The sequence below is a fragment of the Daphnia carinata genome, chromosome 3, assembly GCF_022539665.2.
Source record: "Daphnia carinata strain CSIRO-1 chromosome 3, CSIRO_AGI_Dcar_HiC_V3, whole genome shotgun sequence".
NCBI classification, from domain to species: domain Eukaryota; kingdom Metazoa; phylum Arthropoda; class Branchiopoda; order Diplostraca; family Daphniidae; genus Daphnia; species Daphnia carinata.
The window spans coordinates 2820346-2832888 of NC_081333.1; the positions used below are offsets into that span (position 1 = coordinate 2820346).

General features: G+C 42.9%; 3 protein-coding genes across 5 annotated transcripts; 1 reads left to right on the forward strand and 2 right to left on the reverse strand.

The window, feature by feature from the left end:
* Window positions 1–1765: 1765 nt before the first annotated feature.
* Window positions 1766–7593, reverse strand: LOC130693463 (vitellogenin-2-like). Its single transcript, XM_057516619.2, has 13 exons — window positions 7435–7593; window positions 7199–7344; window positions 6983–7108; window positions 6783–6920; window positions 6413–6720; window positions 6142–6334; window positions 5907–6073; window positions 5622–5825; window positions 5081–5564; window positions 4744–5017; window positions 3946–4677; window positions 3086–3879; window positions 1766–2989 (listed from the first exon to the last, which is right to left on the reverse strand). The coding sequence occupies exons 1-13, from the start codon at window positions 7496–7498 to the stop codon at window positions 1970–1972; spliced, it is 4650 nt and encodes a 1549-aa protein (XP_057372602.1). The 5' UTR covers window positions 7499–7593; the 3' UTR covers window positions 1766–1969.
* A 1130-nt stretch (window positions 7594–8723) lies between these two features.
* Window positions 8724–11171, reverse strand: LOC130693432 (protein downstream neighbor of son homolog). The gene is made up of 6 exons (XM_057516574.2): window positions 10845–11171; window positions 10508–10781; window positions 10025–10448; window positions 9469–9655; window positions 9196–9409; window positions 8724–9127 (listed from the first exon to the last, which is right to left on the reverse strand). The coding sequence occupies exons 1-6, from the start codon at window positions 11024–11026 to the stop codon at window positions 8810–8812; spliced, it is 1599 nt and encodes a 532-aa protein (XP_057372557.1). The 5' UTR covers window positions 11027–11171; the 3' UTR covers window positions 8724–8809.
* Window positions 11172–11369: 198 nt separating this feature from the next.
* LOC130693458 (uncharacterized) lies at window positions 11370–12416 on the forward strand. Of its 3 annotated transcripts, XM_057516613.2 has the most exons (5): window positions 11392–11507; window positions 11578–11707; window positions 11769–11892; window positions 11966–12122; window positions 12186–12416. In XM_057516613.2, exons 2-5 carry the CDS (start codon window positions 11673–11675, stop codon window positions 12302–12304), a joined length of 435 nt encoding a protein of 144 aa, XP_057372596.1. In that variant the 5' UTR covers window positions 11392–11507; window positions 11578–11672; the 3' UTR covers window positions 12305–12416. The 3 variants fall into 3 exon arrangements, with proteins under 3 accessions (XP_057372595.1, XP_057372596.1, XP_059350302.1); XM_057516612.2 differs by having other exon boundaries at window positions 11370–11507; window positions 11628–11707; window positions 11966–12416; XM_059494319.1 differs by having other exon boundaries at window positions 11395–11507; window positions 11966–12416.
* The last annotated feature ends 127 nt before the right edge of the window (window positions 12417–12543 follow it).

The window sequence follows — 12543 nt, forward strand, 5'->3', positions numbered from 1 at the left end:
CGATTCAAAATTGAATGGAAATCATGAAAATCAAGTTCATTTTTGCATTGGCTTTATGGTTTTTGAAATATTCGTAAAAAACAGAGGGTGCGCTAACAAATAACATCACTTTTTGTCATTTATTTCAAAAACGGGGGGCTTAGCGACAAAACCAATCACAGAATCGAAATCATCGTAAAATTTTGATTATACGATACGAGTTTCATCCAATTCCGTGAGATTTCGTTTTTGGTCGATTTTGACAAAAGTGAGAAGGCTATAGCCTTCCCACTTTTTTTTTTGGCCCAAATTTAGATTTCAAAAATACATGATTTCGACTCAAAATTGAATGGAAATCATGAAAATCAAGTTCATTTTTGCATTGGCTTTATGGTTTTTGAAATATTCGTAAAAAACAGAGTGTGCACTAACAAGTAACATCACTTTTTTTCATTTATTTCAAAAACGGGGGGCTTAGCGACAAAACCAATCACAGAATCGAAATCATCGTAAAATTTTGATGGTGCGGTACGAGTTTCATCCAATTCCGTGAGATTTCGTTTTTGGCCGATTTTGACAAAAGTAAGAAGGCTATAGCCTTCCCACTTTTTCATTTTCGGCCAAAATTTAAATTTCACTTAAAATACATGATTTCGATTCAAAATTTAATGGAAATCATGAAAATCAAGTTCATTTTTGCATTGGCTTTATGGTTTTTGAAATATTCGTAAAAAACAGAGGGTGCGCTAACAAATAACATCACTTTTTGTCATTTATTTCAAAAACGGGGGGCTTAGCGACAAAACCAATCACAGAATCGAAATCATCGTAAAATTTTGATTATACGATACGAGTTTCATCCAATTCCGTGAGATTTCGTTTTTGGCCGATTTTGACAAAAGTGAGAAGGCTATAGCCTTCCCACTTTTTCATTTTTGGCCCAAATTTTAGATTTCACTTAAAATACATGATTTCGACTCAAAATTGAATGGAAATCATGAAAATCAAGTTCATTTTTGCATTGGCTTTATGGGTTTTGAAATATTCGTAAAAAACAGAGTGTGCGCTAACAAATAACATCACTTTTTTTTTATTTATTTCAAAAACGGGGGGCTTAGCGACAAAACCAATCACAGAATCGAAATCATCGTAAAATTTTGATGATGCGGTACAAGTTTCATCCAATTCCGTGAGATTTCGTTTTTGGCCGATTTTGACAAAAGTGAGAAGGCTATAGCCTTCCCACTTTTTCATTTTTGGCCCAAATTTAGATTTCACTTAAAATACATGATTTCGACTCAAAATTGAATGGAAATCATGAAAATCAAGTTCATTTTTGCATTGGCTTTATGGGTTTTGAAATATTCGTAAAAAAACAGAGGGTGCGCTAATAGGTCGGGCTTATTTTCAAGCCATTCGCCACCAAATACTTGTGCTGCATCGCGCTAATGCTGGAGCCTACTGGCGCGCTAGCATTCTGAAACACTGGGTGTATTTTAAAAATGATTAACTTAAGGAAAAAAGTAGCAATTTTCCCGGAATCAGCATTCAATTTTTAGTATATCCTGTGATATTCAACCAATTCCGATGAGTGTCAGTATTTGCAGAAAACTTAATTATGGAGAATAGATTGTCACTAAAGGATTGTTGGTATAGGAACTCTTAGACTCCGCTATATCAGTGATGAGGTGAAATATCTTCGTAAAAGGAATACGTAGGTGACAGACCTACGTGAAACAGCTAACCCATTACGAACTAAGAAACACAAAAAATGGGAAAACATCACTTTTAAATTCCTGATTTGTTGTATTCAGGTAGTCAATTCTGAGAACAGTTAAACAACACACAGGGTCAACTAAACTCAAAAGGATCTTGGACTGTAAAGCTCCACGAGAAAGTCGAAAATTAAATGTAGAAAAAAAAATAATTCAGGAGTTGCTGACTCATCAGTTGTAAGGCAACGAGAACTTCGTGACGGATTACGTTCAGTTTAAGAACGGATAAATTTATCCATATGACCAACAATTCCGACGGATCGGGTCTTTCTCTCACCAATGTTCAAAGGCTCAGCAACACAAGGAGGAGTAGGGATGGTCTCCTTGCAGTTCTTGTCTCTCAAGACGTACGACCTGGCCAGATCGGTGGCATCCTTGACGTTGCAACCGGACGGGCTGACCAATTCGCGAGAGAACTGGCCGTTGTAGTCACCGCAAAGACCGCAATGTTGAGAGCGGTGAGTGGCGGGGATCATGTTGGTGATGTCGTCTCCGGTGTAACGGAAAGTCAACTTGAGGATGGGGGCCTGGACGAAGTAGCGGGCACCAATCTTGCTGACGACGATGTACTGGATGACGTTGTCCTTGTCAGCCAAAACGTAGGGCTTGTTGGTTTCGACCTTGACGACCTTGTCGTTGGCCTTCACTTCGACTCCGCTAGCGGTGGGGTTCAGCTCGAGAGTGTGACCACCGACGTAGATCTTGGCGGCCAAAGGCAGAGACTGGGTGGTCTTCTTGGCGAAAACGGCGTAGCGGGGAGTAGGAGAGCAGTCAGCCGAGATGAGAGTGTAGCAAGCGGGAAGATCGGTGCTCATGGTCACATTATCGAAGGTGACAACAGCTTTGGGAGCGACGTCGCAAATACCAACAAAACCAGCCTTGATGGCGAACATTTGAGACATAGGCAGACGGGCGTTACGCAAAGCCATACCCAAATTCTTGAGGATATCAACGTTCTCGTAGTGGCTGTGCATCAAGTCGGTGTGTACATGCAAGTCAACATCATCTTCATTAACATCCATTTTCAATTCAATGTGGCCGGCACCGGCGACTTTCTTTGCGGTGGCAGTAGGACCATGCGGGGCATGCATGCTCCAGTAGGGCAACAAGGAGGCCTTTAGCATAGTATCGATACGCAGAAGAGCCATCTGACCACGGGGAGACATGTTGGCGTAATTGATGTCCAAAACGTAGCTACGAGGAGTAGCGTAGTGCAGAACAGACTCGTAACAAGCCTGAAGAAATAAAATAATTACAACGTGTCGTCTAACAGCCCAAATTACGTTTTGCCAGGTTAACGGTCAAAATATCGACGAAAACGCGATCATTACCTGGGTCATGGGTCCAACGATACCAGAGCGGCCGGCATCATTGCGATCCAAGTCGCAGCGATCGTAAGGGTAAGAAGTGCGGCTGGTAGCGGCTTCACGCTGGGCTTCGGTGATGTTACCGACGACCTTAACGTTGATGGTGGAGATACCCTTGGCGTTGGCCTTAGGGCAATCGTTGGCGGGAGCCTCACCCCAGACGAAGGAGACTTCACGCTGAACGGAAGGCTCGATGGTAGACGGGGTCTCGAAAATGTCTTCGGGGAGAGCGGCCCAGGCGGTCTTGACGTTGACGCAGAGAGCGCGGCTGGGAACGCTGAGAGTGGGGTTAGCCAAACGGGCGATCTTGACGGCGACCTGAGACTTGACGTTGAAAGGCTCACTCTCAACGTTGACTTCGACGTTCCACTTGCGTTCGGGGGTGCCCAGCAAAGTGACGGCTCCCTTAACGTTCTTGAAGCTCTTGCCGGGGGCGGCCTTCTTGCCAGCGGGAACAGCGGAATCCATCTTCAGCTTGATTTCAAGAGCCTCGGCGGGATTCTCCTGAGTCCTGTGGAGGACGGCCTTCATGGAGCAGGTGCCAGTGGGAGGATAGTGGTAGAAGTAGTTGCGCATCTGCATCAAGCCCATAACGGCGAAACCGGCAACGCTGCCGTGCGAGTTGATCTCGGAGGGCTTGAAAGACTCGAACATCACCTTGGCGATGGAGGCCTTGCCGGTGTAGGTCTCGCAGTTGTAAACCTCAACGTGGGATTCCATGCCCAAAAGTTCGTTGATGTTCTCGCGAATAACTTGACCTAACACCAAATGCATAGTTTTCTTCAAATGTTATCGGGAAATCGTAGTTAAAATGATAAGAATACCTTTGCGGAACTGTTCGCCGCGGGTTACCAAAGCTCTAGTTTCGCATTCTGAGCAGGTATCCTTAAGGTAAGAAAGGGCTTTGGAGTCATCTTTGCCCCACATGAAAGCAAAAGTTTTGCTGCCAAACAAGTATGACAAAGGTTTCTCTTCGGTGGGAGTATTCATTTTGATTTCAACTTGGCTGTCAGCAGGCGAGAAACCAACCAAAAGGTTAGCGGGCAAGTGGATGCGGGATCCACGAGCCTTGATGATTCCCTGGGAGACGCCGAGCGGGTTATAAGCGACCATGTAAGTGACCACTTGCATGGTGACGTCCAAATCAGCCTGGATGGAGCGACCGAGCTTGTTGGGCTGGTTGACGTTGCCGTAAGCCAATTGGTGGCGAGCGAAGCCAGGAGTGCTGAGACCGACACCGACGGGGAGACCGAGATCGTTAGCCCTCCAGCTGACGTGCTGGCCGCCGAGCATGACCATATTGCGAGTCAGTTTCAAGCCACGAGAAATCATTTCGACCAATCCCTTGCCTTCCATCAGACCAGCGATTTCTTCCATTCCCATGTGACGGTACATCAAAGTGTATCCTTGAGAACGCAACAAGATTTCCATCTTCATGGGAGCCTGCTGGCGGGGGACGATCTTCATGGTCTTCTGCAAAAGATCCTTCAGGGTATCGAGCTTGAAGTCCTTGGGGTCCAGTCTGCGGAAGAGACGCACGTAGGCATCCTCAACACCTGCACCAGATTTGTGAATGATTTTTCATTTACACTTTAGGAGTCAGGAATAGAACTTGGTTTTACCTTCCAAACGGATCATGATCTCAAGAGGAACATAGCCGTATTCAGAGATGCGGTAGTTGGCACGTCCGGAGATGATGAGAGGAGCGCGGGATTCTTCACCGTAAACAGTGACGAGCTGGAGTCCACCACCGAAACCATATTTCTGGTCCTGGAAGTCGAAAACGCGGTTGCTGGAACGGAAGAAGTTGGTCTTGATGTAGGCGACACGACGCAACAACAACTGCAACTGGTTGGCGATGGGCTTAATGCAGGGATTCTTGGAATCGGCGTAATTCTACAATTGAATAACACGGTTAGTAATCAACTTATTCAGATTAGAAATGAGTAATCTACTTACGCGGAAGGTGGTCATCATGAAGTTGAGCACTTCCTGATTGCGTTCCCAAATGGCACCTGCGATCAACTGCTGCAGCTCCAAGAAAGTGGGTTGGACACGGAATAGAGTGGAGATGGCGGCAATACGGATTTCGGTGGTTTCGGTGGCATTAAGGATCAGGGGGAGGACAGCAGACAAGAATTTGTTGCGGTTGACGGCGGCAATGGGCTGCAGAGCGAAGATGACATGAGGGCGGACAGCGTGGGGAACGGAGCCGCTCTTGGCGTGAGGGATAAGACGCTCGATGGCGGGAATCAAATTGGTATTGCGCAGCGTGCTCAGGGCAACAATCATTTCGGGGTGGGTCTTGGCTGATTTGAAAGCTTCGTAGGACATGCGAGTGTACTTGTTGATAGTGTCAGTTTTGCAAGGGCGAAGTCTGTTGGCACTGCAAGTGACTCCAACGAGATGACCGAAAGCCAAAGCGATGGCTCCCCTCAGTTCCCTGATTCAGAACAATTGTTTAGCGAAACTCAACATTTAAGAGCTAACTCATTCATACTTGGTCTTGATGCTGGGGCTCTCCTTCAGCAGATCCTCCCAGGAAGTCAATAATTTCTCAGAGGGCATGCGCAGGTAATAGGGTAGGAAAGCAACCATACGGCGGGCTTCCATATCAGAGAGTTTGCCACTTAGAATCAATTCCTTGACCATCAAGGCAGCAGGGTTTGTACCAGTAGCTGGAAGGATCTCATTGAACAGGTTTCTGAAAAATTAAATAACCGTTAAAAAGAATTCTAAATTGCTACAGCAAGTGGTCCTGTTTAAAATTGATTAATGAAATTACTTGAGCTCCTCATCATTTGCTACGTTTTTCCAAACAGCTTGCAGACTTTCCAAACTCATGGCTTGGAAAAGCTGAATGGCGGCCATGGCAGTGGGATCCATGAGAGTTTCCTCATCAAGAGCACCTGATCCAATGACTTCCTTCAACTTAGTCAAGACGGGAACAGCCTACATATTACAAAACAAAATTTCAGTTACTAATCGTAGAAGTCCTAAATTTCTCATGCATTTCTTACCTTAGCGCGTAGAGCTTGCTGGGATTGGGGCTCCTCGGGGTGCAAGAAGTCTTCCTCACGGGCCAAATCGAGATCTTCAGGAGTCGGAATCGGGCGCTTTAGGGTGTAACGGAGACTGCCATAGTGCTTGGTCAAACCAGAAGCAGAGATTGGCTTAGCGATGGGTCCGGAAGATTTCAGCACCAAAGTGGTGCTATTGCATGGAAGAAAAAACATTCAATTGACACTTCTCACATCTAAAAATGCACAAAGGGAAACGAAGTGTTCGTACTTGGCCAAGTTGTAAAAGGGAGATCCCGCAGGTGGATGCCATTGCAGAACCTGGTAGCCAAAGGACGAGATGATGTGAGCCTTGGCGGTGTTGCTGCTGGATCCGCGGCTAAGCTGGTAGTAAAGCTGGGTGGTTGCAACGAGCTCATCTTGGGATTTACCAGCACAGTTAGTAGCACCAAAACTGTTGTGGCCCATACGAGGGACGTTGGTGCATTCGCTTTGAGTACGCTGCTTAATCAACATCAGACGACCCTTTTCGGAGCCTCCGAAAGAGTAGGTGGTGTTACAGGTACCAACAACGGTGTCCTAATGTCCATTCGTAATCGTTAATGTAATATTTCAACTAGAAAATAATTATATGTCTTTACCTCGACGGTGCGGAGGAAAGCGCTGTCTCCCTTGCCAATCTCTCCAGCAGCAACGTCCATCTGAAGCTTGGTGGCCAAACCCTTCTTGATGTTGATGGACCATTCGGCATCCGAAGCGTCAGCATCGAATCCGGTGATCTGAAAAAAGCAGCAATCTCATTTTTACACAAAATACCAATTAAATTTGTATCGAAATTTACCTTTCCGTTCAAGAAGGAAATTTTGAAGGGTTTCTCCAACATAACCAACTCGGGCTTCTTCAAGAACTTGACGGTCGAGAGAAGAGAGTCGGGTCCATTGTGCATACCCAAAGTCACATCCGAAAGCTATTCGCCAATTCAAACACAATTATAGTAAGAAATATTGATAAGAAACAAAACGCTTTGTTTGTTTTTTATTCACTATAATTTTTATACCTTGACAATGGCTTCTCCGGCCTGTTTCTGGATAAGCAAGTTACCGCGAATGCCGAAAGAGGAGCCAGTGGGAGCAGGTTCACGAACACCGGATGTGGTGTAGGTAAGGTAAGAGTACTGGTACTCTTGACCATCTTCAAACAAACCTGCAATTCACACAACAAATCAAAAAGAAAGTTTTATTCAATGAAAAATGAAAGTTAAGTGATGGAACAAAATTGAATTCAACTCTATACCTTCCGCACGGCACTGGCCGGCGACGAAGAGAAGTGCAAGGGCCAACACGCTCAGACGAGCCATTTTGCTGTAGTTAGTTAGCGTCCCAAAGGATCACTGGCGACAGCGACTGGATCCAGTCCGCAATCCCTCTTTATATACTGGTAACAAGCAACAGGATCTGTTTCTCTTGTACTTAAAAAAAGTGACGCATTTGCATGGAAACAGTGTTTGCTTCGAGCTGATTGGTTTTCCCGTTCTCGTATGGTGGTGCGATTCTTCGCATCACCAATAACTCAAGCAATGTCATCCACCTAAACTATGCCACCCACTCCCACTGTGGGGCAGATGGTACCAATGTCCCACAGCTGAGTTTACCAGAAGCGAAACGGGAGCTGATAGCGACATTGAAGAACAAAATAATTGTATTTACTTGCATTTCGGCCACGTGCAGATCCCCCGACCTACTACTAACTCCACCGCATCTCCTCACCACTCCTTCTCTCCTAACTAAAGTAATCTTATCAAGTCAAGCTCGTGGGTGTACTTAAATCCAGGGTTTTCGTTGTGATGGACGACTGTTGACATTTGACTCTGTGGCCAATTGACTAGCAGTACATTTGAATGTAAAGCACCGAAGTCAGCATTATTGGCGGAAATCTCTTTTGCAAACAAGGTACAAGGTCTTCGCAGACAAAGAAGAAAACAATCCTCAAGGTTAGTTTGATAATAATTTGCTGAGATGTTCAACTTCAGGAGCCAAATCAACTACGCCAGAACACAAAATCAGTTTCAACTGTTACAAGTTTTAGCGATTTCGAGAAGTATGAAAACAACAGAAATATGATTTATCGATTTGAAAACATGAGACTGTCAGGGACCTAAGTCCATTACTTATTTTTTACTTTTCTTGGAAAGACCTGTTTAGGATCCTTGAATCTGAGATTTTATAAACTACAAAAAATTTTGCTTGCACGAAAACAGTTGTGGAATTATTCAGCTTATTTCTGCATTTTTAAATTCTTTAACGTTATCGCACAGAGTTACGTAAGCAACTCTGAAAAGTTAAACTGAAATAAACCAGTAAGATATCCTCCCTCTGGTATACTGTTGAACACGTATGATTCCCTCTGACAACGTTAAATGTACATTTTTCCTAGCTTCGATGAGGGCTAGATTATCTTTAAGATGCGTAGGGATTCGTTTGGTGTTAGGGCCTAGCAGTTGTCTTTCGCAATTGAAAACAAAAGGGGAGGAATATCTAGTAGGATGGAAAGCTTCCAGTCAATAACAGGAAACTGGCTAGATATTTGGATTTTCCGAGAGATTGTTTTCAAATCCACTAGCCTACGAGCAAACTATAAAGGGCACTTCATATAATAAAATTGAAAGAGATCAGTTAAAATGAAAACATCCGTTCTGGAAATGGATCTCGTTAGCAAATTGCGGGAGTTGCGATGAGCAGAAAAGATCAAGGCTTGACCGATCAAGTCCACAATCACTCAGACTTTCCTTACCAAATGCTGAAGTGGCAGCTGTTGGACTCTGAAATGATGCGAAGGGTTTGGTGCTCGAAAGGGCTGAACAAACAGCTGTAAAATCACCACTTTGCAATAATTTCATGAGAGAGACCATTGAGTGGGGTAGGATAGGTCCCTGAATTTCAACGGAACACAGATTCTCTCCATCTTGTTTGAGAAAACCTTGCCGTGCCTTAAATAGTAAAAAGACTATGTGTTGGGTTCTAAATGCGTAGTGGAATGCCTCTGAGAACACGGTACCTTGAGTGGCCGAAGTGTGGCCTGGTGAAAAGCCACAGGGCTGAAAAGCGTTGGAGGAATCCCAGTGAGAGGACCAGTGTTTGAAAGACATAATTTGCTGTTCAATAGCCAATTGAACAATCCTTGTGTTTCGACACCTTCGATCAGGAGGAGCGAATCGGAGTAAGTACCTTGGCTTGTACCTTGCCCACCATCCTGTAATCTTTCAGCTTCCCTGCAAACATAAACCAAGTTGTTAATATGCTTAGATTTTGTTAAAATAATTATCAGTACAATTTCGATCTAAGATTAGAGTGCAGACCGATATCATTGATCCAGTCGGTATCATCTTCATCGCAATCTTCATCGCCAAGATCATCTATTTTGTCAGCGTCTTTGATTTCGTCATCTTCATCATTATTCGTTGTGCAGTTCTGTTGATTTTGGCCACTTTTCTTCAGCGGCATGGAGTATGATATGTCTGTAAATTGAAATATCAAGATATGACTTTCAGATTAACGAAATTTTAGAAGCTTTCAAACTCGTAGTTGTTTTGGTACTCTAGCTGTAAAAACATGATAGTAATTCGATCTCCGGATGGTAACAGATACCTTCCAAGAAATGCAACTTTATAGTCTTTCTAGTAGTTTCCAAGTCTTTTTTTTTTTTATAAAACGCTATTTCAATCAAAGGATAACCTTATCTCACAATTCTGAACCAAAACAGAATAGCTAATAAAAAAAAAGAAACGAACTAGCAAAATAATTTGCATCAAAACTTGATGCATCACCAATGACATACATGATTAAACTAATCACTGAATGAATCCAGCATGTGCTGCCCTTAATACCTTCTTTTCGCAACACGTCTCGCAATCCACGAGTAGTAGGAGTTAAAAGAGCATGAATTTCAGCAACTCCTCCAATTCCCGCAGCTCTGAATAGTACGGTAAACTGATGAGTGCAGACGTAGAAGAAAGGGCACTGTCTTGCACGAAGTAATCCAAATAGTGAGCGAAAACTCTCACACCAGTCATTGACAAGACAGTTTGACACGTTCGAGTCCATGCCAATTTGAGCGGAGCCGGTAGAAGTGATGGGGGTTCGTGTATCGCGCGGGAATAAAGACAGCCAAGGCAACCAGGGATATTGCCACAGAAGGCAACACTGGTGAAATTGAGCGTTGGTTGACGTGTCTAAAGTGCTCCACTCATCAGAATTGAGTGAATTAACGCACCTCACGAAACCTGTTATTCCGGAAGCCTCCTCTGACGTCTATGTTAGAAATGATAATAGAAACCAGTTGCTTGTCTTACCTGAAATATAAACCTTACTTTAAGAGTGGAACTGAAAGCAAATGGTGTTTTAGAGGTGAATCGAACTCTTGTTTTTAAAGACCAATCCACAGCATATTGATCTAATTTTTGGCATACAGGGGTTGTTGCTGCAAATATGGAAAGAGCTTGTGGGAGCTCTATAATTTGCTCTTTATTGTTGTGCACTTTAACTGTATTAGGAGCATTTAACATGCTCACCAAGTCACAGTTTATTGTTCTTTGATCATCTTGAGTAACAGCGAGAAGCTTAGGTCTCTTGGCTGGGGAACGTCTGGCAAGGAAAATAACATTAAAGTGCTTGAAACTTGTTTGCGAGAGAACCTACTTTTTATACCTGAAAGGATTTTTTCTCTTCGCTGAAACTGTTGCTGAACGCGTGACCAATGTTTCGTCATTGTCGTAACTATTTGTTATGGTTGTAGTAGTCGCATGACTAAATCGGGCTTGAAGGGCTTTTTTCTTTTCTCTCATTTGCCTCATAACTTCGTCAGGTTTCTTCCAAACAGAGCCAGACATTGTTATTGTTGTTTACCGAAGCTTTAAGTGTAACGATGTATGTTCGTTGTGTTAATCGACTGATGTGGTTTTACAAAAAATTGGACAAGAATTAAACAGAAGCGCCATTTCTTCTGCTTACAAGCTTCGGTTGTGCGCTGGAAGGTGGCCTGTAACAGTTTCAAAATTGTTATAATGTTGCAAATCTAAATGAAATTAAAATGTTACATTTATTTATGAACTCCAAATTTCCGGATAAAACCGACAATAATTCATGGTAGTCAAATGTTTTTTGTTATTGTCATTTTCGAAGTTGGATGCGTTGCCACTTGATAGCAGACAACTTCCGAAAGGTGAAATTGCCTTAGATGACAAACAAAAAAATTAGACCATTGTCATAGACTACATGCGTGAAACAAAGACATCTTTCTCGTTTACTATTACTAATGGTTTTCAATCCCCAGAATATTCAAACGAAAAGTTTCAGTAAGCCGATGTATATGTACGTATCAATCAAAATGTTAAAATAATCGTTCAGTGATCCAGTTCTACATTTTTTGGGGGACATTTAGGAAGTTTTATGGACTACTGAAGTACAAAGTCACATTTTTTGTTTTTGCAGGACAACATCTGGTTAATAAGGGTTCTTAAGAAACATTTTCATACCATGGATGAAACTAGTTATAACAATGAACCAGGATGGTGAATACATTTATGCATACTTTTGGTCTATACATAATCAGTGATTTCATCCTACTACAAGCCATAGAAGGAAGCGTCAGCTCAGTGATGGTGACCCAGATGCCTATGACTTCATGCCACTGTCGAAAAGAATAAACAATCTCCACCTGAATGGCACTAATTTAAATTCAGAAACTTCACAGACTGTAAGTTTTCTTTTATGAGGGATAAAAAATCCCAGAGAATAATTAAAGATAAAAGATATTGTATTGGTGTTAGCCTGTAGGAGCCTCTGTGTGTGAATGTCGCCTACAGCCCAGTACTTCCAGCAGTGTGATCCAGTGTTCTCTGTGCAACCCCAATCTCTATGGAATTACTCGGCAAGCTTTGCCTCTACCTGATCTGTTAAACATTCCTAATGAAATTATGATGTCACGTGAGCGAAGCCTGATGAATCATGATGATCATCATTCTATTCACGATGAAACATATTCACCAGATATGGATGTTCACTCAAATCCCCATTACTACACTCCTAACAAACTGCTATTTGACTTACATATTGAACGAGTCAAGAGACATGGAATCCTTTTTAAGCCCAACAAGTATGATGGCTGAACATTCAGTTACATAAACTTATTTACTTCTCATTTATTTTTTGTTTTAACATACCACAATTTAAGGATATCATTTTACCATCGCTAGTCAGTTAATACACAGAAATTGATTTTTCAAACTGAGAGCGATTATCTTACAAATGTGACACGTATATTTCAACTGTCTTTGCTATTCGGCATTACACACATGAAAATTGGATGGAAAAAAATACACGGGGCACGTGCATACACGTTCACTAT

Coding starts and splice junctions, on each gene's coding strand:
- LOC130693463 (XM_057516619.2), bottom strand. CDS start 7,498: ATGGCTCGTCTGAGCGTGTTGGCCCTTGCACTTCTCTTCGTCGCCGGC. Junction 6,335..6,412: donor CCCTTTTACAACTTGGCCAA/GTACGAACACTT, acceptor TCCATGCAATAG/CACCACTTTGGTGCTGAAAT. Junction 2,990..3,085: donor TCGTTGGACCCATGACCCAG/GTAATGATCGCG, acceptor TTATTTCTTCAG/GCTTGTTACGAGTCTGTTCT.
- LOC130693432 (XM_057516574.2), bottom strand. CDS start 11,026: ATGTCTGGCTCTGTTTGGAAGAAACCTGACGAAGTTATGAGGCAAATG. Junction 9,656..10,024: donor AGACGTGTTGCGAAAAGAAG/GTATTAAGGGCA, acceptor TTCAATTTACAG/ACATATCATACTCCATGCCG. Junction 9,128..9,195: donor CCACACTTCGGCCACTCAAG/GTACCGTGTTCT, acceptor TTACTATTTAAG/GCACGGCAAGGTTTTCTCAA.
- LOC130693458 (XM_057516612.2), top strand. CDS start 11,673: ATGGATGAAACTAGTTATAACAATGAACCAGGATG. Junction 11,708..11,768: donor TATAACAATGAACCAGGATG/GTGAATACATTT, acceptor TCCTACTACAAG/CCATAGAAGGAAGCGTCAGC. Junction 11,893..11,965: donor ATTCAGAAACTTCACAGACT/GTAAGTTTTCTT, acceptor TATTGGTGTTAG/CCTGTAGGAGCCTCTGTGTG.